The sequence below is a fragment of the Pipistrellus kuhlii genome, unplaced genomic scaffold (assembly GCF_014108245.1).
Source record: "Pipistrellus kuhlii isolate mPipKuh1 unplaced genomic scaffold, mPipKuh1.p scaffold_m20_p_25, whole genome shotgun sequence".
NCBI lineage: Eukaryota > Metazoa > Chordata > Mammalia > Chiroptera > Vespertilionidae > Pipistrellus > Pipistrellus kuhlii.
Genome location: NW_023425524.1, coordinates 1,296,856 through 1,315,338, shown reverse-complemented (window position 1 = coordinate 1,315,338; position 18,483 = coordinate 1,296,856). Strand labels below are relative to the sequence as shown.

The following is an 18,483-nucleotide window of genomic DNA, read 5'->3' as shown; positions in this document are numbered from 1 at the left end:
AGGTCATCTATAAAGCCTAAGTGACTGGCCAACCAGCCGACAGGCCAGTAGCTATGACATGCACTGACCACCAGGGGACAGACGCTCAAGGCAGAAGCACAAACTACAGGCATGGAAGCATGGAACAGACTAATGAATCTCAAGGGGAAGGGAAAGGAGAGATGAACCAAAGATCTTATATGCAGGTGGGATCCCTCTGCCTGGCTTGTGGGAATCTGGCTGAAACCAGCTCTCCGACATCCCTTGAGGAGTCCTAGATTGCCAGAGAGTGCAGGCCAGGCTGAGGGACCCCACTGGTGCAAGAATCTGTGCACCAGGCTGCTAGTACTTTTATAATGAGTAACGTGTGATATGCCCTTCTGACAAGTTCACTATAATAAAATACATATAGGGCCTAGTGCAATCACTGGTCTTTCCATTGGCAATTTATTGGTAAGAATCTAAAGAGCAGGAAGTGCCTGGGAGGAGGCCCTGGTGAAAAAGAATGAAGGAAAAGCTTGAGGTGGGAGCTGATAGAGAAATACAGATCTAGATACAGAGTTATAAAGCAAATGCATCTTTGCTTCATTTAACATTTATACCATTTCAGACATGTCCCATTACCGAAATACTTCAATGTGTATTTTTAAGATCACAGATATTCATTTAGAAAAATTCAAAACCAAGATAGTAACCATTAACATGACACTATTATTTAACCTACAGATCTTCAAGTATCCCCAGTAATCCCAAAAAACATGCTTTTTAAAAAATATACTTTTTTTACTGATTTTTTTACAGAGAGGGATAGAGAGTTAGAAACAATGATGAGAGAGAAACATCCATCAGCTGCCTCCTGCACACCCCCTAATGGGGATGTGCCTGCAATCAAGGTCCATGCCCTTGACCAGAATCGAACCTGGGACCCTTGAATCCACAGGCCGATGCTCTATCCACTGAGCCACACCAGTTAGGGTCCCAAAACATTCTTTATAGAAACCATTTCTGGTCCGGGGTTGGTCCAAAATAGAGCGTTACAGTTCCTTTTCATGCCCCATGCCTGGTTTTTCCTGCCATTCACATTTTGACCTTGACATTGTGCAGCGTAGAGGCCCGTTACTTTGTAGACTTTGGGAGTCTGTTTCCTCAGGATTGATTCCTATCTCACAGTTTGGGCGCAGAGAATGCTGTTTTCTTCCCAGTGAATCAGGAGTCGGCCTCGTTTTTACACAAAGGTTTCTCTCCCCACATTATTTTTCCTTCTGCCCCATGTGCCTGGAAACTGGCCAGAAGCTTGTGCAGAGGAACAGCCTTTGTTCTGATTTTTAAAAATAATTTATTCCAGCCAGGACTGGTTTGGCTCAGTGGATAGCGCGTCAGCCTGCGGACTCAGGGGTCCCGGGTTCGATTCCGGTCACAGGCATGTACCTTGGTTGTGGGCACATCCCCAGTAGGGGGTGTGCAGGAGGCAGCTGATGGATGTCTCTCTCTCATCCATGTTTCTATCCCTCTCCCTTCCTCTCTGTAAAAAATCAATAAAATGTATCTTTAAAAATAAAATAAAAATAATTTATTCCAAAGAGCATATTATACGCATTCTTCTGTTCCAAACCAATGGCTTCTGACCCAAAGCGGTAGCATTGTGTCTACATCCTGCCCTGCTGAGTTGGACTCTTACTTAGGGACCGCGTATATGTAGATTGGTGTAGATTGTACATCCAAATATCTTAGTGTCTTGGATTTCATATCCTAAGGAGTTGAGGTTCCAATCTCACCGCAGTTACTTTACAGAACATTTTTATTGGGGTATAATTCACTTACTATAAAATTCCCCCCCCCCCCGCCCTAACCGGTTTGGCTCAGTGGGTAGAGTGTCTGCCTGCGGATGGGGGGTCCCGGGTTCGATTCCGGTCACAGGCATGTACCTTGGTTGTGGGCACATCCCCGGTAGGGGGTGTGCAGGAGGCAGCTGATCCATGATTCTCATCCATATTTCTAACTCTCTGTTCCTCTCTGTAAAAAATCAATAAAATATATATTTTTTAAATAATAAAAAAATAAAAATAAAATTCCCCCCCAATAAAGGGTACAGTTCAATCGTTGTTTTCCTAAACTCAGAGCGTGGTGATGCAACCTTGACCAGGATCCAAGTTCAAATGGAAGTCCCCGCATCCAGCTGCTGGCAGAGCCCCCCGACGGGTCCCCCCACAGCAGCCCCGCTCCGGGGCCCTGGGGAACCCTCAGGCGGCCCCCAGGTCCCCGAGGGGGGCGGGACCGGACCCGGATGTCCCGCTGCCCTGGGCTCCGCGGGGAACGCCCCTTGGGGGGTGGGGGGAGGACTGGGCGGGATCAGTGCCTGCGCCCCGAGATCAGACCCGGCAGCCAGAGGCACCCTGAGCGGTCCCCGCAGGAGCCTGCAGCCGGGAACCCAAGACCGTAAGCGCCCGGGGCGGGACGAGGGGTGCGCGGCGCGGGGGGGCCCAGGGCGCTCCGGCGGGGCGATCACACGGGGTTTGGGGGGGTCACGGGGGTGGAGCCTCGGGCTGGGGACTCTGTAGGGGCCGCTCGGTCCAGCCAGGGCCGTGCAAGTTGCAGACAGACCTCCAGCCGGGCTCATGCAACTTGCAGACAGACCTGGGCTCCTGTTGGAGTCCCGCTCCGCCTCCCCTCCCACGCGCCGCCCGGCTGTGCGGGAGACGGTGGCCCCACGGGTGCGTGTCCCCCCGGCCTGCCCCCGCCTGCCTCCCCTCCTGCAGCCGCCCTGTGCTCTCCGGCCCTCTCTGCCCGGGCCTTTCCCGCTCCCCCACTCTGCTCTCCCCCGCCCTGCCTGCGTGCAGAGAGGGAACTTGGCCTTGGGCTGTGGGAGCAGAAGCCCAGGAATGCGATCAGGCCGGGGAGGGCCACCGCCCACGTCCCGCCCGGGCAGCGCGCCCTGGCCCAGGCGCTGGGGGGCCGGGGGCCCTTCTGCAGCCTTGGGGGCGGGAGGTGGGGGGCTGGCAGTGCTGTCATCCTCATTTTGACTCTCCCCTTTATTTTTTTTTATTTTTTTTAATATTTTATTTCAGACAATGTATTCTTTTTTTTTTTAAACCTCAAGTAAGGATTTTTTTTTTAATATATTTTATTGATTTTGTACAGAGAGGAAGGGAGAGAGATAGAGAGTTAGAAACATCGATGAGAGAGAGTCATCGATCAGCTGCCTCTTGCACACCCCCTACTGGGGATGTGCCCGCAACCAAGGTACATGCCCTTGACCGGAATCGAACCCGGGTCCCCTCAGTCCCCAAGCCGACGCTCTATCCATTGAGCTAAACCGGTCCCTGACTCTCCCCTTTATTGATTTCAGAGAGGAAGGGAGAGGGAGAGAGAGAGAGAAACAAAGAGGAGAGAGAATCCTGGATCAGCTACCTCCTGCAGACCCCCTACTGAGGCTCAAGCTGCAACCTGGCCATGTGCCCTTGACCGGAATCAAACCCGGGCCCCTTCCGTCCGTCCGCACGCTGATGCTCTGTCCACTGAGCCACACCAGCCAGGGCGGCAAGAGAGCTTTTAGAGAAAGAGCATCCACCACTGGGGGATCCAGCCCGCAACCTGGCCGTGTGCCCTGGACCGGAATCGAACCCGGGCCCCTTCCGTCCGCACGCTGATGCTCTACCCACTGAGCCACACCAGCCAGGGCGGCAGAGAGACATTCAGAGAAAGAGCATCCACCACCGGAGGAAGGGCAGTGCCTCCCAAACCTCCCCCCGCGGTGGCATCCTGGTTCGCGTGCGGAACCAAGGCCCAGGCCCCTCCCCTCCACACCCAGCCCAGCGAGCCCGGGCTCAGGGCTGTTCCCAGCCCCTGCCTCCTCCCCGCCCAGCGTCCCGGCCGGCCCGGACACGCGGAGGCGGGAGCTCCCCAGGCCCGTGTCCTCCGTCCTCAGAGACATGGGGCACAGCCGGGCCTCCAGAGCATGGAAGGGCCCAGTGCGGGCTGCCCCTCTGCCGGAGCCGCACCCCGAGCACCCCCACCCGGGGAGCACCCCCACCCGGGGAGCACACCCACGCGGGGAGCACCCCCACGCGGGGAGCACCCCCACCCGGGGAGCACCCCCACGCGGGGAGCACCCCCACGCGGGAAGCACACCCACCTGGGGAGCACCCCCACGCGGGGAGCACACCCAACCGGGGAGCACCCCCACGTGGGGAGCACCCCCACGCGGGGAGCACCCCCACGCAGGGAGCACACCCACGCGGGGAGCACCCCCACCCGGGGAGCACACCCACCCGGGGAGCACCCCCACGCGGGGAGCACCCCCACGCGGGGAGCACCCCCACGCGGGGAGCACACCCACCCGGGGAGCACACCCACCCGGGGCCGGCGGGGCCCAGAGCAGGCCCGTGGCGGGCGACCTGCCGACCCTCGGATCTCACACTCCAAACCCACCTCCCATAGGCCCCCCTCCCACCGTCAGGGATTCTGTCCTCTGAGCTCCGATGCTGGCACGGAAGATCGCTCGCTGCAGCTCATTGTGTGACCGCTCCGCGATTAAGGAGTCTAACGAGCCGAAACCGGTGTGGCTCAGTGGCTAGAGCGTCGGCCTGCGGACTGAAGGGTCCCGGGTTCGATTCCGGTCAAGGGCATGTGCCTTGGTGGCGGGCACATCCCCAGTGGGGGGTGTGTAGGAGGCAGCTGGTCGATGATTTTCTCTCTCATCGATGTTTCTAGCTCTCTATCCCTCTCCGTTCCTCTCTGTAAAAAAATCAATAAAATATATTTTTAAAAAAGAAGTCTAACAGGCTCTTCAGAAAAGGAATCATGTGGGTGGGCAGGGGGCAGGTTTGTTTGTTTTTTAACTATATATATATATATATATATATATATATATATATATATTTTTTTTTTTTTTTTTTTTTTTTTTTTTTACATAATATAGTATGTAACGCATGCATATAGAGAGTTAGAAATATCGGTGAGAGAGGATCATCCATCAGCTGCCTCTTGCACACCCCCCACTGGAGATGTGCCCGCAACCAAGGTCCATGCCCTTGACCGGAATCGAACCCGGGACCTTTTAGTCCGCAGGCTGACGCTCTATCCACTGAGCCACACTGGTTTTGGCCAGGGGGCAGTTGTGATGCCAGGTCCACTGAGGGCGGCTCCAGGAGAGGCAAAGTCTGGCCCCAGGAGGCAGGGGGCAAATCCCAGACTGCAAGGGCCCTGGCTGAGGCCGCAGAGTCCCTTGCCCAGCCCGGCTGGCCTGCTGGGGTCACTGTGGGCGGGCCGCCTGCCTGTGCTCTTGGCCTAGGCCCGCGGTCGGCAAACAGCGGCTCTCGAGCCACAGGCGGCTCTTTGGCCCCTGGAGGAGCCCACAAAATGCCACGGCCTGGGCGAGTCTATGTTGAAGAAGTGGCATTAGAAATGGACGTTTAAACAGTGTGGCTCTCCAAAGACATGTCCATCGTCGTGCTGTTGATATCTGGCTCTGTTGGCTAATGAGTTTGCCGACCACTGGGAGCAGAGGCTGTGCGGGGAAGGTGGGGAGCAGGGAGCAGGCACCCAGAAGTCCCCTCCCCCCGCAGAGGGAGCCAAAGCTTTGCCAGCCACATGGCCACCCCTGAGGAGGGAGGAGCGGCGGGTGCTCGGAACAGCTCCCTCTCCAGGGAGAGAAGGGAGCATTACCCTTGAACCCCACGGCTGGACCTGGGCGGGTCCGCGTACACGTGGATTGTCCTCGATAAACATACTGGAAGATTTTTTTTAATTTTTATTTTTGGAGACGTGCAACCATTTGAAAAGATTCCCGGGCGAACCTTTTATTTTTTGGACGATGTCTTGGAGTTTTCAAGGTGTTTGAAAAAAGACACTCGCAGATGGAACCCTTTATCTTCTCAATCGCATGTTCTTCCCCTTAGCTTGCGTTAGTATGTAATGCCTGTGTAACACAGGGCATATAATGCCTCTATAACGCAGAACCTGTGTTCACCGACGGTTGATGTGACCGAGAAGGCTTCAGGTCAACATTAGTAGTTAAGGTCTGGGGGAATCCAAAGTTATATGTGGATGGTTTTTTTTTTTCTTCTTTTTTTATTGATTTTTTTTTTACAGAGAGAAAGGGAGAGGGACAGAGAGTTAGAAATATCGATGAGAGAGAGACATCGATCAGCTGCCTCCTGCACACCCCCCACTGGGGATGTGCCCGCCACCAAGGCACATGCCCTTGACCGGAATCGAACCCGGGACCTCTCAGTCCGCCGACGCCCTATCCATTGAGCCACACGGGTTTGGGCTATATGTAGATTTTCGGCGGTGTGGGGCGTCGGAGCCCCTATCCCCCCTCCCCCACATTGTCCCAGGGTGAGCTGGGTAACTCCACACACACAGTTGTGCAAACCAAGTTCAAAGGGTAGGCAGCAGCCTCTTCTCCCTCCCAGGTCTGTTTACGTTCCCGGGGTCAGAGTTCATCCTCCCTCTCCCCAACAGGGCTGCTCTCCCTCTGGAGCAGGGGCCGGGCAGGCCCGGGAAATCCTGGGGTCCGGCCCTGCCGGGGCGCCCGGGGTGAGTTCGGGAAATGTTTAACCAGACGCAGCAGGCTCAGGGCCACGTGGATGGCTCTGTGTGGCCCGGGAGTGATGTCGTAAACACCCAGATGGCCCTGGGCAGGGAGAAGGTTCCGTCCGGATGGATGGACGGACGGACGGCTGGGACCTGGGGTCCGGACTCTCCGTCTTTGGCTTCAGTTGCCCGGCGGGGGAGGGTGGGGGGGCCCTGTTCTCCTGAGGAGCCCGCTCCGTGCCCGTGCGGCTCCCCCAGGCCCGAGGGGACGTGCTTGCATAAATCAGGAAAATGCTCTTCTCCTTGGGGAGTTCAGAAACTTTCCAGAAGGTTCCCTGGCCAGCCCACAGAGGGCCCCAGGCCTCGTCCGGGCCGGGAACAGACGTGCGTGCTGCCGTTAGCTCTGGGGAAGATGGACACACAGACTCCCTGGACTCAGACGTCTTCCTGGCGCCTGCCTGCTTGGCGTCTCTGAGCTTCGCTTTTAAATCTCTTAAAACCAGAAAAAAACACCCCTTGCTTCTCAGGGTCACTGTCGTACAGGGGATGGAGATGTGTTTACTGTCTCGTGGGCTTCTCTGGGCTTCCTCACCGAGACATGGGGCCCAGACACATGTGCTCAGTGGACAGAACGTCGGCCTGTGGACTGAAGGGTCCCAGGTTCGATTCCGGTCAAGGGCATGGGCCTTGGTTGCGGGCACATCCCCAGTAGGGGGTGTGCAAGAGGCAGCTGATCGATGATTCTTTCTCATCGATTTTTCTAACTCTCTATCTCTCTCTCTTCCACTCTGTAAAAAAATCAATAAAATATATATTTAAAAAGAGAGAGAGAGAGGGAGAGAGAGAGAGAGAACACTTGGGCCTTTGGAGAGAAATAGTTTGGCACCGGCGCCAAAGTTCTGTTCAGGAGGGCAGCTCCGGAGGCTGGCTCTCTGGCCGGCTCAGGGGCCATGGGGCTCCGTCCCTCTCTCTGAGGCCTGTCTGTGGCCCCAGCTGTCCCAGGAGGAGGCAGGAGAAGCGGGCCCAGCCACCAGGGGAGGGGAGGGAGGCGACCGCCCTGGCCTGGTTCCGGCCCTCCTTCGCACAGAGGCAGGGCTGTCCCCCAGGCCCGTGGTCGGCAAACTGCGGCTCGTGAGCCACAGGCGGCTCTTTGGCCCCTGGAGTGTGGCTCTTCCAACAAAACACCACGGCCTGGGCGAGTCTACGTTGAAGACATGACGTGAGAAGAAGTTTACGTTTGAACAGTGTGGCTCTCCAGAGACATGTCCGTCGTCGGGGTGCTGTTGATGTTGGGCTCTGTGGACGGATGAGTTTGCCGACCTCTGACCTAGGCCGAGGTGCCGCCCTGCCCGTCTCGGAGTTGCCCCGGAAGGACGCAGAGCCTTCTGTGACTTATTCCTTTGTGCAACCGAGACATGGCGGCAAGCACGTTCACCTGCCTCCAGCCCCACCTCCCCCCAAGATACTGGCAGCCTGCAACATTCTGAGGATGCCTGGCCCTGGTCTTTTTTTTAAAAAAAAAAATGATTTAATATATTTTTATTGATTTCAGAGAGGAAGGGGGAGAGAGAGAGAGAGAGAGGGACACCAAAGAGGAGAGAGAATCATGGATCAGCTGCCTCCTGCACACCCCCTACTGGGGATGTGCCCGCAGCCAAGGCACACGCCCTTGACCGGAATCGAACCCGGGACCCTTCAGTCTGCAGGCCGACGCTCTATCCACTGAGCCAAGCCGGCCAGGGTGGCACCCACATTTTGATCAGATGATGAGAGAGAATCATCGATTGACTGCCTCCTGCATGAGCGTGCGCCCCCCTTATCCCACCCCACCCCCAAAATCAGAGGTCAAGCCCACCACCCAGACATGGGCCCTGGCCGGGAATCGAACTGTGATCCCCTGGTTCCTAGGTCGGCGCTCAACCACTGAGCCACACCAGCCGGGCTGGATCTCCTGCATCCTCCTCCCGTTCTCTCTGGGCCTGGGGTTCCGTTAGCCGCCCCCCAAAGACCAGGGGCGAGAACTCCACAGCACGCGGTTAGACTGGCGGAGGCGGCAGGACCGTGCAGCCGTCCGCAGACCTCGGCACACGAGGCCAGCCCTACCTCCGGCGTCGGCGTGGAGCTCCCCGCTGGGCGTCCCGCTCCTTCCAGGGAGGTGGTCATGGCTGGGCGGCGGCTCCCACGCGGACAGGGCAGCGCTGGGGTCCTCCTGCCCAGAAAGAGAACATCGGTCACTGCCGAGACCGGTGTGGCTCAGTGGACAGAGCGTCGGCCTGCGGACTGAAGGGTCCCGGGTTCGATTCCGGTCAGGGGCATGGACCTTGGTTGCAGGCACATCCCCAGTAGGGGGTGTGCAGGAGGCAGCTGGTGGATGTTTCTCGCTCATCGATGTTTCTAGCTCTGTATCCATCTCCCTTCCTCTCTCTAAAAAATCAATAAAGTATATTAAAAAAAAAAAAAAAAAAAAAAAGCCGAAACCAGTTTGGCTCAATGGATAGAGTGTCGGCTTGAGGACTGAAGGGTCCCGGGTTCGATTCCGGTCAAGGGCATGGACCTTGGTTGCGGGCACATCCCCAGTAGGGGGTGTGCAGGAGGCAGCTGATCCATGTTTCTCTCTCATCGATGTTTCTAGCTCTCTGTCCCTCTCCCTTCCTCTCTGTAAAAAGTCAATAAAATATATTTTTTTAAAAAATGAAAAGAAAGTGGGTGCCTGATCCCAGAGGGACGCGGCCGGGGTGCTCCCGTCTCTGTGCCGACGTCAGGCCGGGAGGGTGGCTTGCCAAGCTCACTCACCGCAGACGCTGGAGACGTGGGCCCTTCTAGATTATTCCTTATGCTTCCAGCCCCCTGGACAGCCCTGTGCGAAGTGGGTCTGTCCTGCCTCCACACGGGGGGGGCTGTGCCAGTACTGGCGGAGGGCCTCCCCGCCGGCCAGGGGCTGCGCGGGGCCCGGGCAGGGTGACGGCCAGGACCGGGAGCTCCAGACCTGTGTCCGCCTGCTTCTGCGGCCGGGCGGCTCTGCTGGCTGCCTTCCTCCCCTCCCGTGCGCTCCCCGCGGTGCCCGGGCCCCACCCGGCCCGGCCGGCCCGCTCCCTCTTCTCAAAGGGAGGCCTGGCCAGCCTGGCCGGTGTGGCTCAGTGGATAGAGCACCGGCCGGTGGATGAAAAGGCCCCAGGTTTGATTCCCAGGTCAGGGGCACGTGCCCGGGTTGGGGTCCGAGTGGCAGGGGGACTTTGGGTGGGTGAGAGGGGCGAGTCCGGGGTTCCAGGGACTGAGTTTGGGAACCGGAGGTCGGCAGGGTCGGGTCCGGAAACAGGGCCTTGGATTTGGTGGTGCAGGATGCCGCCGAGGGGGGCCAACCCCAGGGGGTCCTTGCCAGGAAGTCTCGTGTCTGTACCCCTGTTCCCGGCACAGCCCCCGGGGCCCGATGCTGGGATCAGAGGGGCAGCTCTTGACAGGAGCGAACCTGGGGGCTCAGCGTGCCCCCCAGGGCCCTGTGGGGGACAGAGGGCACCTCGGCTGGGTCTCCAATGGGCTTGGGTGGGAGAGGTCAGGGCCAGGGCTCGGGGCCGGGCCGGGGTTTGGGGGCTGATGGCCTCTCTCCCTCGCCCCCCGCAGGCATCATGTGGCTGGAAATCCTCCTGGCCTCCGTGCTGGGCCTCGCCGTCTACTGGTTCGCCTCCCGGGACAAGGAGGAGACCCTGCCGCTCGGAGACGGGTGGTGGGGGCCCGGGGCCAGGCCCACGGCCCCCGAGGATGAGAGCATCCGGCCCTTCAAGGTGGAGACGTCGGACGAGGAGATCAACGTAAGGCCCCTCTTCCCAGCGGGGGCAGGGGCAGGGGCAGGGGCAGGGGGAGGGTTAGGGTTAGGGCTGGGCAGGGGGAGGGTTAGGGCTGGGCAGGGGGAGGGTTAGGGTTAGGGGCTGGGCAGGGTTAGGGTTAGGGCTGGGCAGGGGGAGGGTTAGGGTTAGGGAGGGAGGGTTAGGGTTAGGGGCCGGGCAGGGGGAGGGTTAGGGTTAGGGGCCGGACAGGGGGAGGGTTAGGGTTAGGGAGGGAGGGTTAGGGTTAGGGGCCGGGCAGGGGGAGGGTTAGGGTTAGGGGATGAGCAGGGGGAGGGTTAGGGTTAGGGGCCGGGCAGGGGGAGGGTTAGGGTTAGGGGCCGGGCAGGGGGAGGGTTAGGGTTAGGGGATGAGCAGGGGGAGGCAGGAAGCCCCTGTTTCCCTGAGCCTCGGGGGGAGGGGCTGGACGGGCGGGAGGAAAGCGTTTGGGTGGAAGAGGGGTGCCCGCTGGACCCAGTTTCGCGTCTCACCTCCTCTGGCCGGCCCGGAAGCCGGGAGGCGCTTACAGGAGAAAGCCAGGGGGGTGTCGTCAGGCCCCCGTGACACCAGGCGCTGGTGGACAAAGCACCTACTGTGCGCCAGCCCCTCCGGGCCCCGCACAGCCCCCGCCGCACTCCTGTGGGGGGAGGCCCGTGTTCTCAGCGCAGAACTGCCGCCACGGGAGCCCGGAGAGGGAACGCAGTCCAGCCCAGGTGACGGGGATCAGGCGCGGGATTGGGCCTGAGGCCTGCCCAGCTGGGAGCCTCGTCCCCCCCCCCCCCCCCCGCCGCCCTCCACGCGGGCTGGGCCCGAGGCAGGGAGGAGTGACCAGCGGGGTGGACGGGTCCGAGAGGCCGGCCCCCAGCGGCCCCCCGCCCATGTGGGCTCTCCTCCTCCTGTGGGGCTGGGAGCACCTACTGTGTGCAGGCGAGGCCCTGGGCTTTGCTGTTTCTGTCTGTCGCCTCCTACAATCCCGTGGCAGGTGTCGTTGCCCCCAGTGTCATGGATCAGTGCCCCTGGTGGGCATACCAGGCTCGCGAGCCACATGTGGTGGCTCTTCCACAAAAGGCCACGGCCTGGGCGCGTCTGTGGTGAAGAAGTGGCGTTAGAAGAAGTTTCAGTTAAAAAAAAAATGTGGCTCTCCAAAGACATGTCCGTCGCTGTGCTGTTCCTATTGGGCTCTGTGGACGGATGAGTTTCCTAAAGCTCATGTTCTTTACTTATTTTAAAAAAATACATATATATATATTTTTTTTTTAATATATTTTATTGATTTTGTACAGAGAGGAAGGGAGAGGGATAGAAAGCCAGAAACATCGATGAGAGAGAGTCATCGATCAGCTGCCTCTTGCACACCCCCTACTGGGGATGTGCCCGCAACCAAGGTACATGCCCTTGACCGGAATCGAACCCGGGACCCTTCAGTCCCCAAGCCGACGCTCTATCCATTGAGCCAAACTGGTCTCGGCTTCTTTTTTTTTTTTTTTTTTTTTTTTTTTCTTATTGACTTCAGAGAGAAAGGGAGAGGGAGAGAGAGAGAGAATCACGGATCGGCTGCCTCCTGCCTGCCTCCCCCTGAACCAGAGCGAATCCAAACCAGTGGCCTCCGGTGGCCCCCTGTGGCTGTGCCCCTGGGGGAGCGCAGGGTTTGCTCCGTCTCCGGAAACGCCCCTCCTCGGTGCACCGCCCGCCCACCCCTCTCCCCTCGGGGCCCTGCGCCTGCTCCAGGACCTGCACCGAAGGATCGAGAAGGCCCGCCTGACCCCGCCCCTGGAGGACAGCCGCTTCCACTACGGCTTCAACGCCCACTACCTGCAGAAGGTCCTCGCCTACTGGCGGGACGGGTTCGACTGGAAGAAGCAGGTGGCCGTGCTCAACCGGTACCCGCACTTCAAGACGAGGATCGAAGGTGCGCGTCCAGCCCGCCCGTGGCCAGCGGGGGGCGCCGTCACCGGCGTGGCCTTCGCCGGCGTCCGGCGTGGCTCGGACGAGGCTGGGGAGACCCAGGCCCCAGGATTGGTCGTGGAGACGTTATTTCAAAGTTATCACAAGCCCTGGCCGGGTTATCCCAGTGGCTAGAGCGTCGGCCTGTGGACTGAAGGGTCCCGGGTTCGATTCTGGCCGACGGCACATGCCTGGGTTTGCGGGCTCGATCCCCAGGGTGGGGCGTGCAGGAGGCAGCCGATCCGTGAGTCTCTCTCATCATCGACATATATTTTTTTTAAATATATTTTATTGATTGTTTTTACAGAGAGAAAGGGATAGAGAGCTAGAAACATCGATGAGAGAGAAACATCGACCAGTTGCCTCCTGCACAACCCCTCCCCCCCCTCCACTGGGGATGTGCCCGCAACCAAGGTGCATGCCCTTGACCGGAATCGAACCCAGGACCTTTCAGTCCGCAGGCCGACGCTCTATCCACTGAGCCAAACCGGTTTTGGCCTCTAAGCATTTTCTAAAAAATATGTATTTTTGTTGGTTTCAGAAAGGAAGGCAGGGAGAGAGAGAGAGAGAGAGAGAGAGAGAGAAACATCAATGATGAGAATCGTTGATTGGCTGCCTCTTGCACACCCCCTACTTGCGGGGGTGGGGTGGGGGAGCAGGGGTGGGGGGGCGGAGGAGCTTGGCTGAAGAAACCAAGTCCTCCTTGTCTCAGGACCCCTTGCTTTTTGTTAACACAATTTGTGCGCGCTCGGCCAGAGCTGGTGGTCCCTGCCATGACCCCTATGATCTGCACCCCGGGGTGGGGTGGGGAGCCGAGGTGGCAGCACCCGCTGGCTGAGCTCCCCGTCTGCAGGGCCTGGCCCCCTCGCCCCCACCCAGCCCCTCCCCCGTGACCGTGGTCCGCCCCCTCCCCCCCCCAGGGCTGGACATCCACTTCATCCACGTGAAGCCCCCGCGGCTGCCGGCCGGCCGCTCCGCCAAGCCCCTGCTGATGGTGCACGGCTGGCCCGGCTGCTTCTTCGAGTTCTACAACGTCATCCCGCTCCTGACGGACCCCAAGGCCCACGGCCTGGGCGGCGAGCACGTGTTCGAGGTCGTCTGCCCCTCCATCCCCGGCTACGGCTTCTCCGAGGCCGCCTCCAAGAAGGGTGGGCCTGGGCTGCTGGGGCCGTGGGCCGCCTCCCCTCCCCTCCCCCCCTCTGCTCCCCTCCCCCCCTCTGCTCCCTCCCCCCCTCTGCTCCCCTCCCTCCCCTCCTCTCCCTCCCCCCTCTCCTCCCCTCCCCTCCCCCTCCTCCCTCCCCTCCGCTCCCGTCCCCTCCCCTCCCCCCTCTCCTCCCCTCCCCTCCCAATCTCTCCCCTCCCCTCCCCTCCCCTCCTAATCTCTCCCCTCCCCTCCCCTCCCCATCTCTCCCCTCCCCTCCGCTCCCCTCCTCTCCCCCCTCCCCTCCCCTCCCCCTCCCCTCCCCCTTCTCTCCCCCACCCCTCCCCTCCTAATCTCTCCCCTCCCCTCCCCTCCCAACCTCTCCCCTCCCCTCCCCTCCCCTCCCCTCCGTGGGGCCGGGCGTGCCCACCAGCGATCCTGGGAGGAGCGGGCAGGGGCCTCCGGGAAGCTTCCTCCTGAGCCAGGGGAGGGGGCGGGCGCGGAGGGGGCGGGCACTGCCATTGGGCGAGGGGGGCCCAGGCCTCCTCTCAGGGTCTGAGGCGTCTGGCAGGCCTGACCGACGTGGCTCGGCGGCTGAGCGCTGACCATGAACCAGGACCGGGGGCGGCAAACCGGGGCTGGCGAGCCACACACGGCCCTTTGGCCCCTTGAGTCTCACTGATTTTTTACAGAGAGGAAGGGAGAGGGAGGGAGAGTCAGATACATGACGAGAGAGAAACATCGACCAGCTGCCTCTTGTACACCTCCCACCGGGGATGTGCCCGCATCCAAGGTCCATGCCCTTGGCCGGCATCGAACCCGGGGCCCCTCAGTCCGCAGGCCGACGCTCTCTCCACTGAGCCACCCCGGTTTCGGCTGGCCCATTGAGTCTTCGGCAAAGGCCCGCTGAGGAGTCCCCTCACTAAGCTAATCACAACGCACCTACCTATCGGATAGTTTGCATTTAAAAAAAACGTAGCTCTCCGAAGAAATTTTGATGGTCGTCCTGTAGATACATTTGGCTCTGCGGACGCATGCGTTTGCCGACCCCTGAGCCAGGAGGTCAGGGTTCGATTCCCGGTCAGGGCACAGGCCCGGGTTACGGGCTCCATCCCCAGTGCTGTTTGGGCCCCAGGATTCCTTTTTCTTTTCTTTTTTTTTAAATATATTTTATTGATTTTTTTACAGAGAGGGATAGAGAGTTAGAAACATCGATGAGGGAGAATCATCGACCAGCTGCCTCCTGCACACCCCCCACTGGGGATGTGCCCGCAACCAATGCGGATGCCCTTGACCGGAATCGAACCCGGGGCCCCTCAGTCCACAGGCCGACGCTCTCTCCACTGAGCCGCACCGGTTTCTGCAGGGCCCCCGGATTCCTGCCCTCCTCCTGAGCTGCGCTTGGCTAGCCCCGGGGCCTGGGGTGAGGCATGTCCCAGGCCCCAGGGGTGACGGCTCCATGACGCTGTCACCCCCACCCCCACCCCCTGCCCCGTTTCCCACGACCAGGCCTGAACTCCGTGGCCACCGCCCGGATCTTCTACAAACTGATGCTGCGGCTGGGCTTCCGGGAATTTTACGCCCAAGGCGGGGACTGGGGGTCCCTGATCTGCACCAACATTGCCCAGCTGGCGCCCAGGTGAGGGGCCTGGGGGTGGCCGGGGAGGGGGGGTGAGCATGTGTGTGTGGGCACAGCACCCACCGGCCGGCCAGCCGTGCAGCTGGTGGGGTGGCTCTCACCGCCCCCCTCCCAGCCCCGGACACCGTGTGGAGCCTCGGGGGTGCTGGGTGCTGAGTCCGGGGGAGGGGGGAGGGCTCCCTGGCGTCCAGCTGCACCCGGGCATGAGGACCCCGTCCGATCAGGGTTGGTGACCCTGGGCCAGGTGCCCAGGCAGAGAGGCCCATGTGGACGAGGCCAAGGTCAGGGACTAGACCACATGTGTCAAACACAAGGCCCGCGGGCCAAATCCGTCCCGCCAGGCCTTGCAATGTGGCCCGCACCGCGCTGTCATCACTGCACTCCGCTGCGTTTCCATCACAATGACAGTTTATGACTGTTCAGTAAGCCATTCGGCCCGCGATTTAGGCTGGATTTTAGATTTTGGCCCCTTCTCTGACTGAGTTCGACACCCCTAGACTAGACCGTCCTGATGGGCCCAATCCCAGAAGCAGAACTTTCTAGAGACTATTTTCTCGCCAACCTGACCACCCCACCAGCGGGCGGGTGCCGGCGGGGGCTGGCCCTGGGGGCCTCGCCCTCCTCTGCCTCTCCCCTCCCCGCCGCCCCATGCCCGCCGATGCCCGCCGAGCCTCACGGCCCCTCCCCGCCCCGCCCCGCCCCGCCCCGCCCGCAGCCACGTGAAGGGCCTGCACCTGAACATGGCCTTCGTGCTGCGGGGCTTCCACGTCCTCACCCTGCTCCTGGGGCCGCGCTTCCGGAGGCTCTTCGGCTACACCGAGCGGGACGTGGAGCTCATGTACCCGCTGAGGGAGAAGATGTTCCACAGCCTCCTGCGGGAGAGCGGCTACATGCACATCCAGTGCACCAAGCCGGACACCGTGGGTGCGTGCCCGGGGGGGGCTGGGGGGCACGTCTGTTCCCACCGCCGGCTCCGCCCGGCCTGAGTCCCCGAGCCCGCCCCTCCTCCCCCTGCAGGCTGCGCCCTCAATGACTCCCCCGTGGGGCTGGCCGCCTACATCCTAGAGAAGTTCTCCACCTGGACCAACTCCGACTTCCGGGACCTGGAGGACGGTGGCCTGGAGAGGTGAGAGGGCCCCTGCCCCCACCCCCACCCCCGCCCGGGTCCCAGCACCCCTTCCCCACCCAGCACCTCCTCTCCTCTCCATCCGCACTGCGTGGGGCCCCTCACAGGCCGGAGGCAGCAGCTTCGCGGGGCCCTGGTGAGGGTGGGACCCGCTGGGGTGGCAGCTGGAATTGGAGAGCAGGGGTTCCCGAGCGGACTCGGGGTGCAGGGGGGCGGGAGGCCACGGGGAGGACACGGGAGGGGTGCGTGTCACGGAGGCTGGAGGGAGCGGGGTACAGTGAGTGGTTATTCTGGGGTGAAGGGTGGAAGCTGGTGGGGTGGGGAGAAGAGTGGGGGGAAGTGGGGGGCCCCCCAGAAGGCACAGTCGGGGGCACCAGGGGACAGGGGAGGCCATGGAGGGCCCGGGGGGAGGGGGGCCTGGACGCAGGGTGGGGTGCAGCTGAGAGGGTTGGCGCTGAGGGTGCCTCTGCCTCCCCAGGAAGTTCTCCCTGGACAGCCTGCTGACCGTCATCATGATCTACTGGACCACGGGCACCATCACCTCCTCCCAGCGCTTCTACAAGGAGAACATGGGGCGCAGCTTCCTGAGCGAGCCACACGAGCGGTGAGACCTCCGGATCGGCCGTACCCCCTTCCCCAGTCTCATCAGGGGGCCCCGGGGGCAACAAAGGGGGGGGCGACCGGGGGGGGAGTGAGGCCGCCCCACGCACGCTCCGGCCCGGGCAGCCCTTCCAGAAAAGCGGGTTCCTGGTGGACGGGGGGTGGGGGCGGCTCAGGACGCCCCCGAGAGCCCCCCGCCGCGGGGACAGGCCGCGGCCGAGCCCGCCCTCACGGGGCCCCCGTCGCCCCCCAGGATGAAGGTCCAGGTGCCCACCGGCTTCGCCGCCTTCCCGAGCGAGCTACTGCATGTCCCCGAGAGGTGGGTCAAGTCCAAGTACCCGAAGCTCGTCTCCTACTCCTACATGCCCCGCGGGGGCCACTTCGCCGCCTTCGAGGAGCCCGAGCTGCTGGCCCGCGACCTCGGCAAGTTCGTGGGGCGGGTGGAGGGCCCCTGAGCTGGGGGCGCCTGCCCTGCTCCGGCGAGGCCCCCCACCCCCCACCCCCGACCCACCCAGGGCCGCCCAGCGCCAGCCCCCCTCCGGGCGGCGGCCTCGGCCCGGACCCCACGCACACGCCTCCCCCACGGGCACCGCCGCCCCGCACACGCCTGCACACGCCTGCACACGGCTTTGAGAATAAAGGATTTTACTTGCACGTGCCCCCATCTCCCTGGGGGTGTCCCCTTTCGGGCAGAGCTGGCAGGGCTGCAGCCTGGGCCGGGGGTGGGGGTGGGGGAATGTCACCCCCCCTGGCCGATGGGGGGGGCACAGGACGCCCTGGGGGGCACCAGGACTCCGCCCCGTCCCCTCTGCGCCCAGGCAGCTCAGAGCAGGGGCCGAGGGCCGAGGGCCGGTCGGAGTGGGGGGTGGGGGGCAGGGTGCCCCAGATCCCACCTGGCCACCTGGCCAGGCGCCCACCCCCTCTGGGGATGGAGACAGCCCCCCTGGCTCTGCCCACCGCGACCTGTGCCCACCTGTGACTCCGGCGCCCCCTGGAGGCAGTAGGAAGGCGGTGTCTCCAGCAAGAGCCCCAAATGCTTGCTCAGCCCTGGGCTCCCTGGAGGTGGAGGCTGCCTCGGCCTGGGCCCTGCACCCAGCCCAGCTCCCCCTCCCCTGCCTCAGGGGCTCCCGGGAGGCCCCGAGCACGCCGCCCCCCAGCCCCCCAGGAGGAGGGAGCAGACGGGAGGCGGCGAGGACAGAGGCCGAGGCCGAGCCCAGGCACCGGCCCGTCGGGCCGAACAGGCACTTTATTAGGGTTCACCCCGTCCCCGGCTGCCCCCGGGGACCCCGGCCCGGCCCATGGTACAGACACGGAGAGCCAGAGCGGGGCGCGGAGGCTCACGCCAGGGGCAGGGCCGGTGCCGGGCGGACGGCAGGGAGGGGCGTCCGGAATGACCCCCCCCCAGGCTCTCTGGGTGTCCGGGGGGCGTGTGTGTGCCCACAGGGGCGGTGGTGCGTGCTCAGGGGGAGGATTTCCGAGGTCTGCTGCTGCCTGTCGCCCCCCGCGGGGCCCTGCAGGGACGCCCTGCCCGCACGCCATCTCACTACGAGGGGACAGGACCCAGCGCCAGCGCCGTGAGCACGACCCCGGGCCCACCAGCAAGGACCGGGGTGGCGCCCGGTCCTGCCCCAAGCCCGCCTGGTGTCCTGTCTCCGGAGCAGAGAGGGGGGACGAACTTCCAGACGTGGACGGCCGTCCT

At 62.0% G+C, this 18,483-nt stretch overlaps 2 protein-coding genes across 2 annotated transcripts in view; one reads left to right on the top strand and one right to left on the bottom strand.

The window, feature by feature from the left end:
* TMEM63A (transmembrane protein 63A) overlaps positions 1-18,483 on the bottom strand; it is a 62,176-nt gene that overhangs the window by 7,165 nt on the left and 36,528 nt on the right. The window lies entirely within an intron of this gene.
* Positions 2,293-17,847, top strand: EPHX1 (epoxide hydrolase 1). The gene is made up of 9 exons (XM_036453448.2): positions 2,293-2,415; positions 10,135-10,322; positions 12,063-12,243; positions 13,199-13,426; positions 14,929-15,058; positions 15,774-15,982; positions 16,076-16,184; positions 16,663-16,788; positions 17,038-17,847. Exons 2-9 carry the CDS (start codon positions 10,140-10,142, stop codon positions 17,237-17,239), a joined length of 1,368 nt encoding a protein of 455 aa, XP_036309341.1. The 5' UTR covers positions 2,293-2,415; positions 10,135-10,139; the 3' UTR covers positions 17,240-17,847.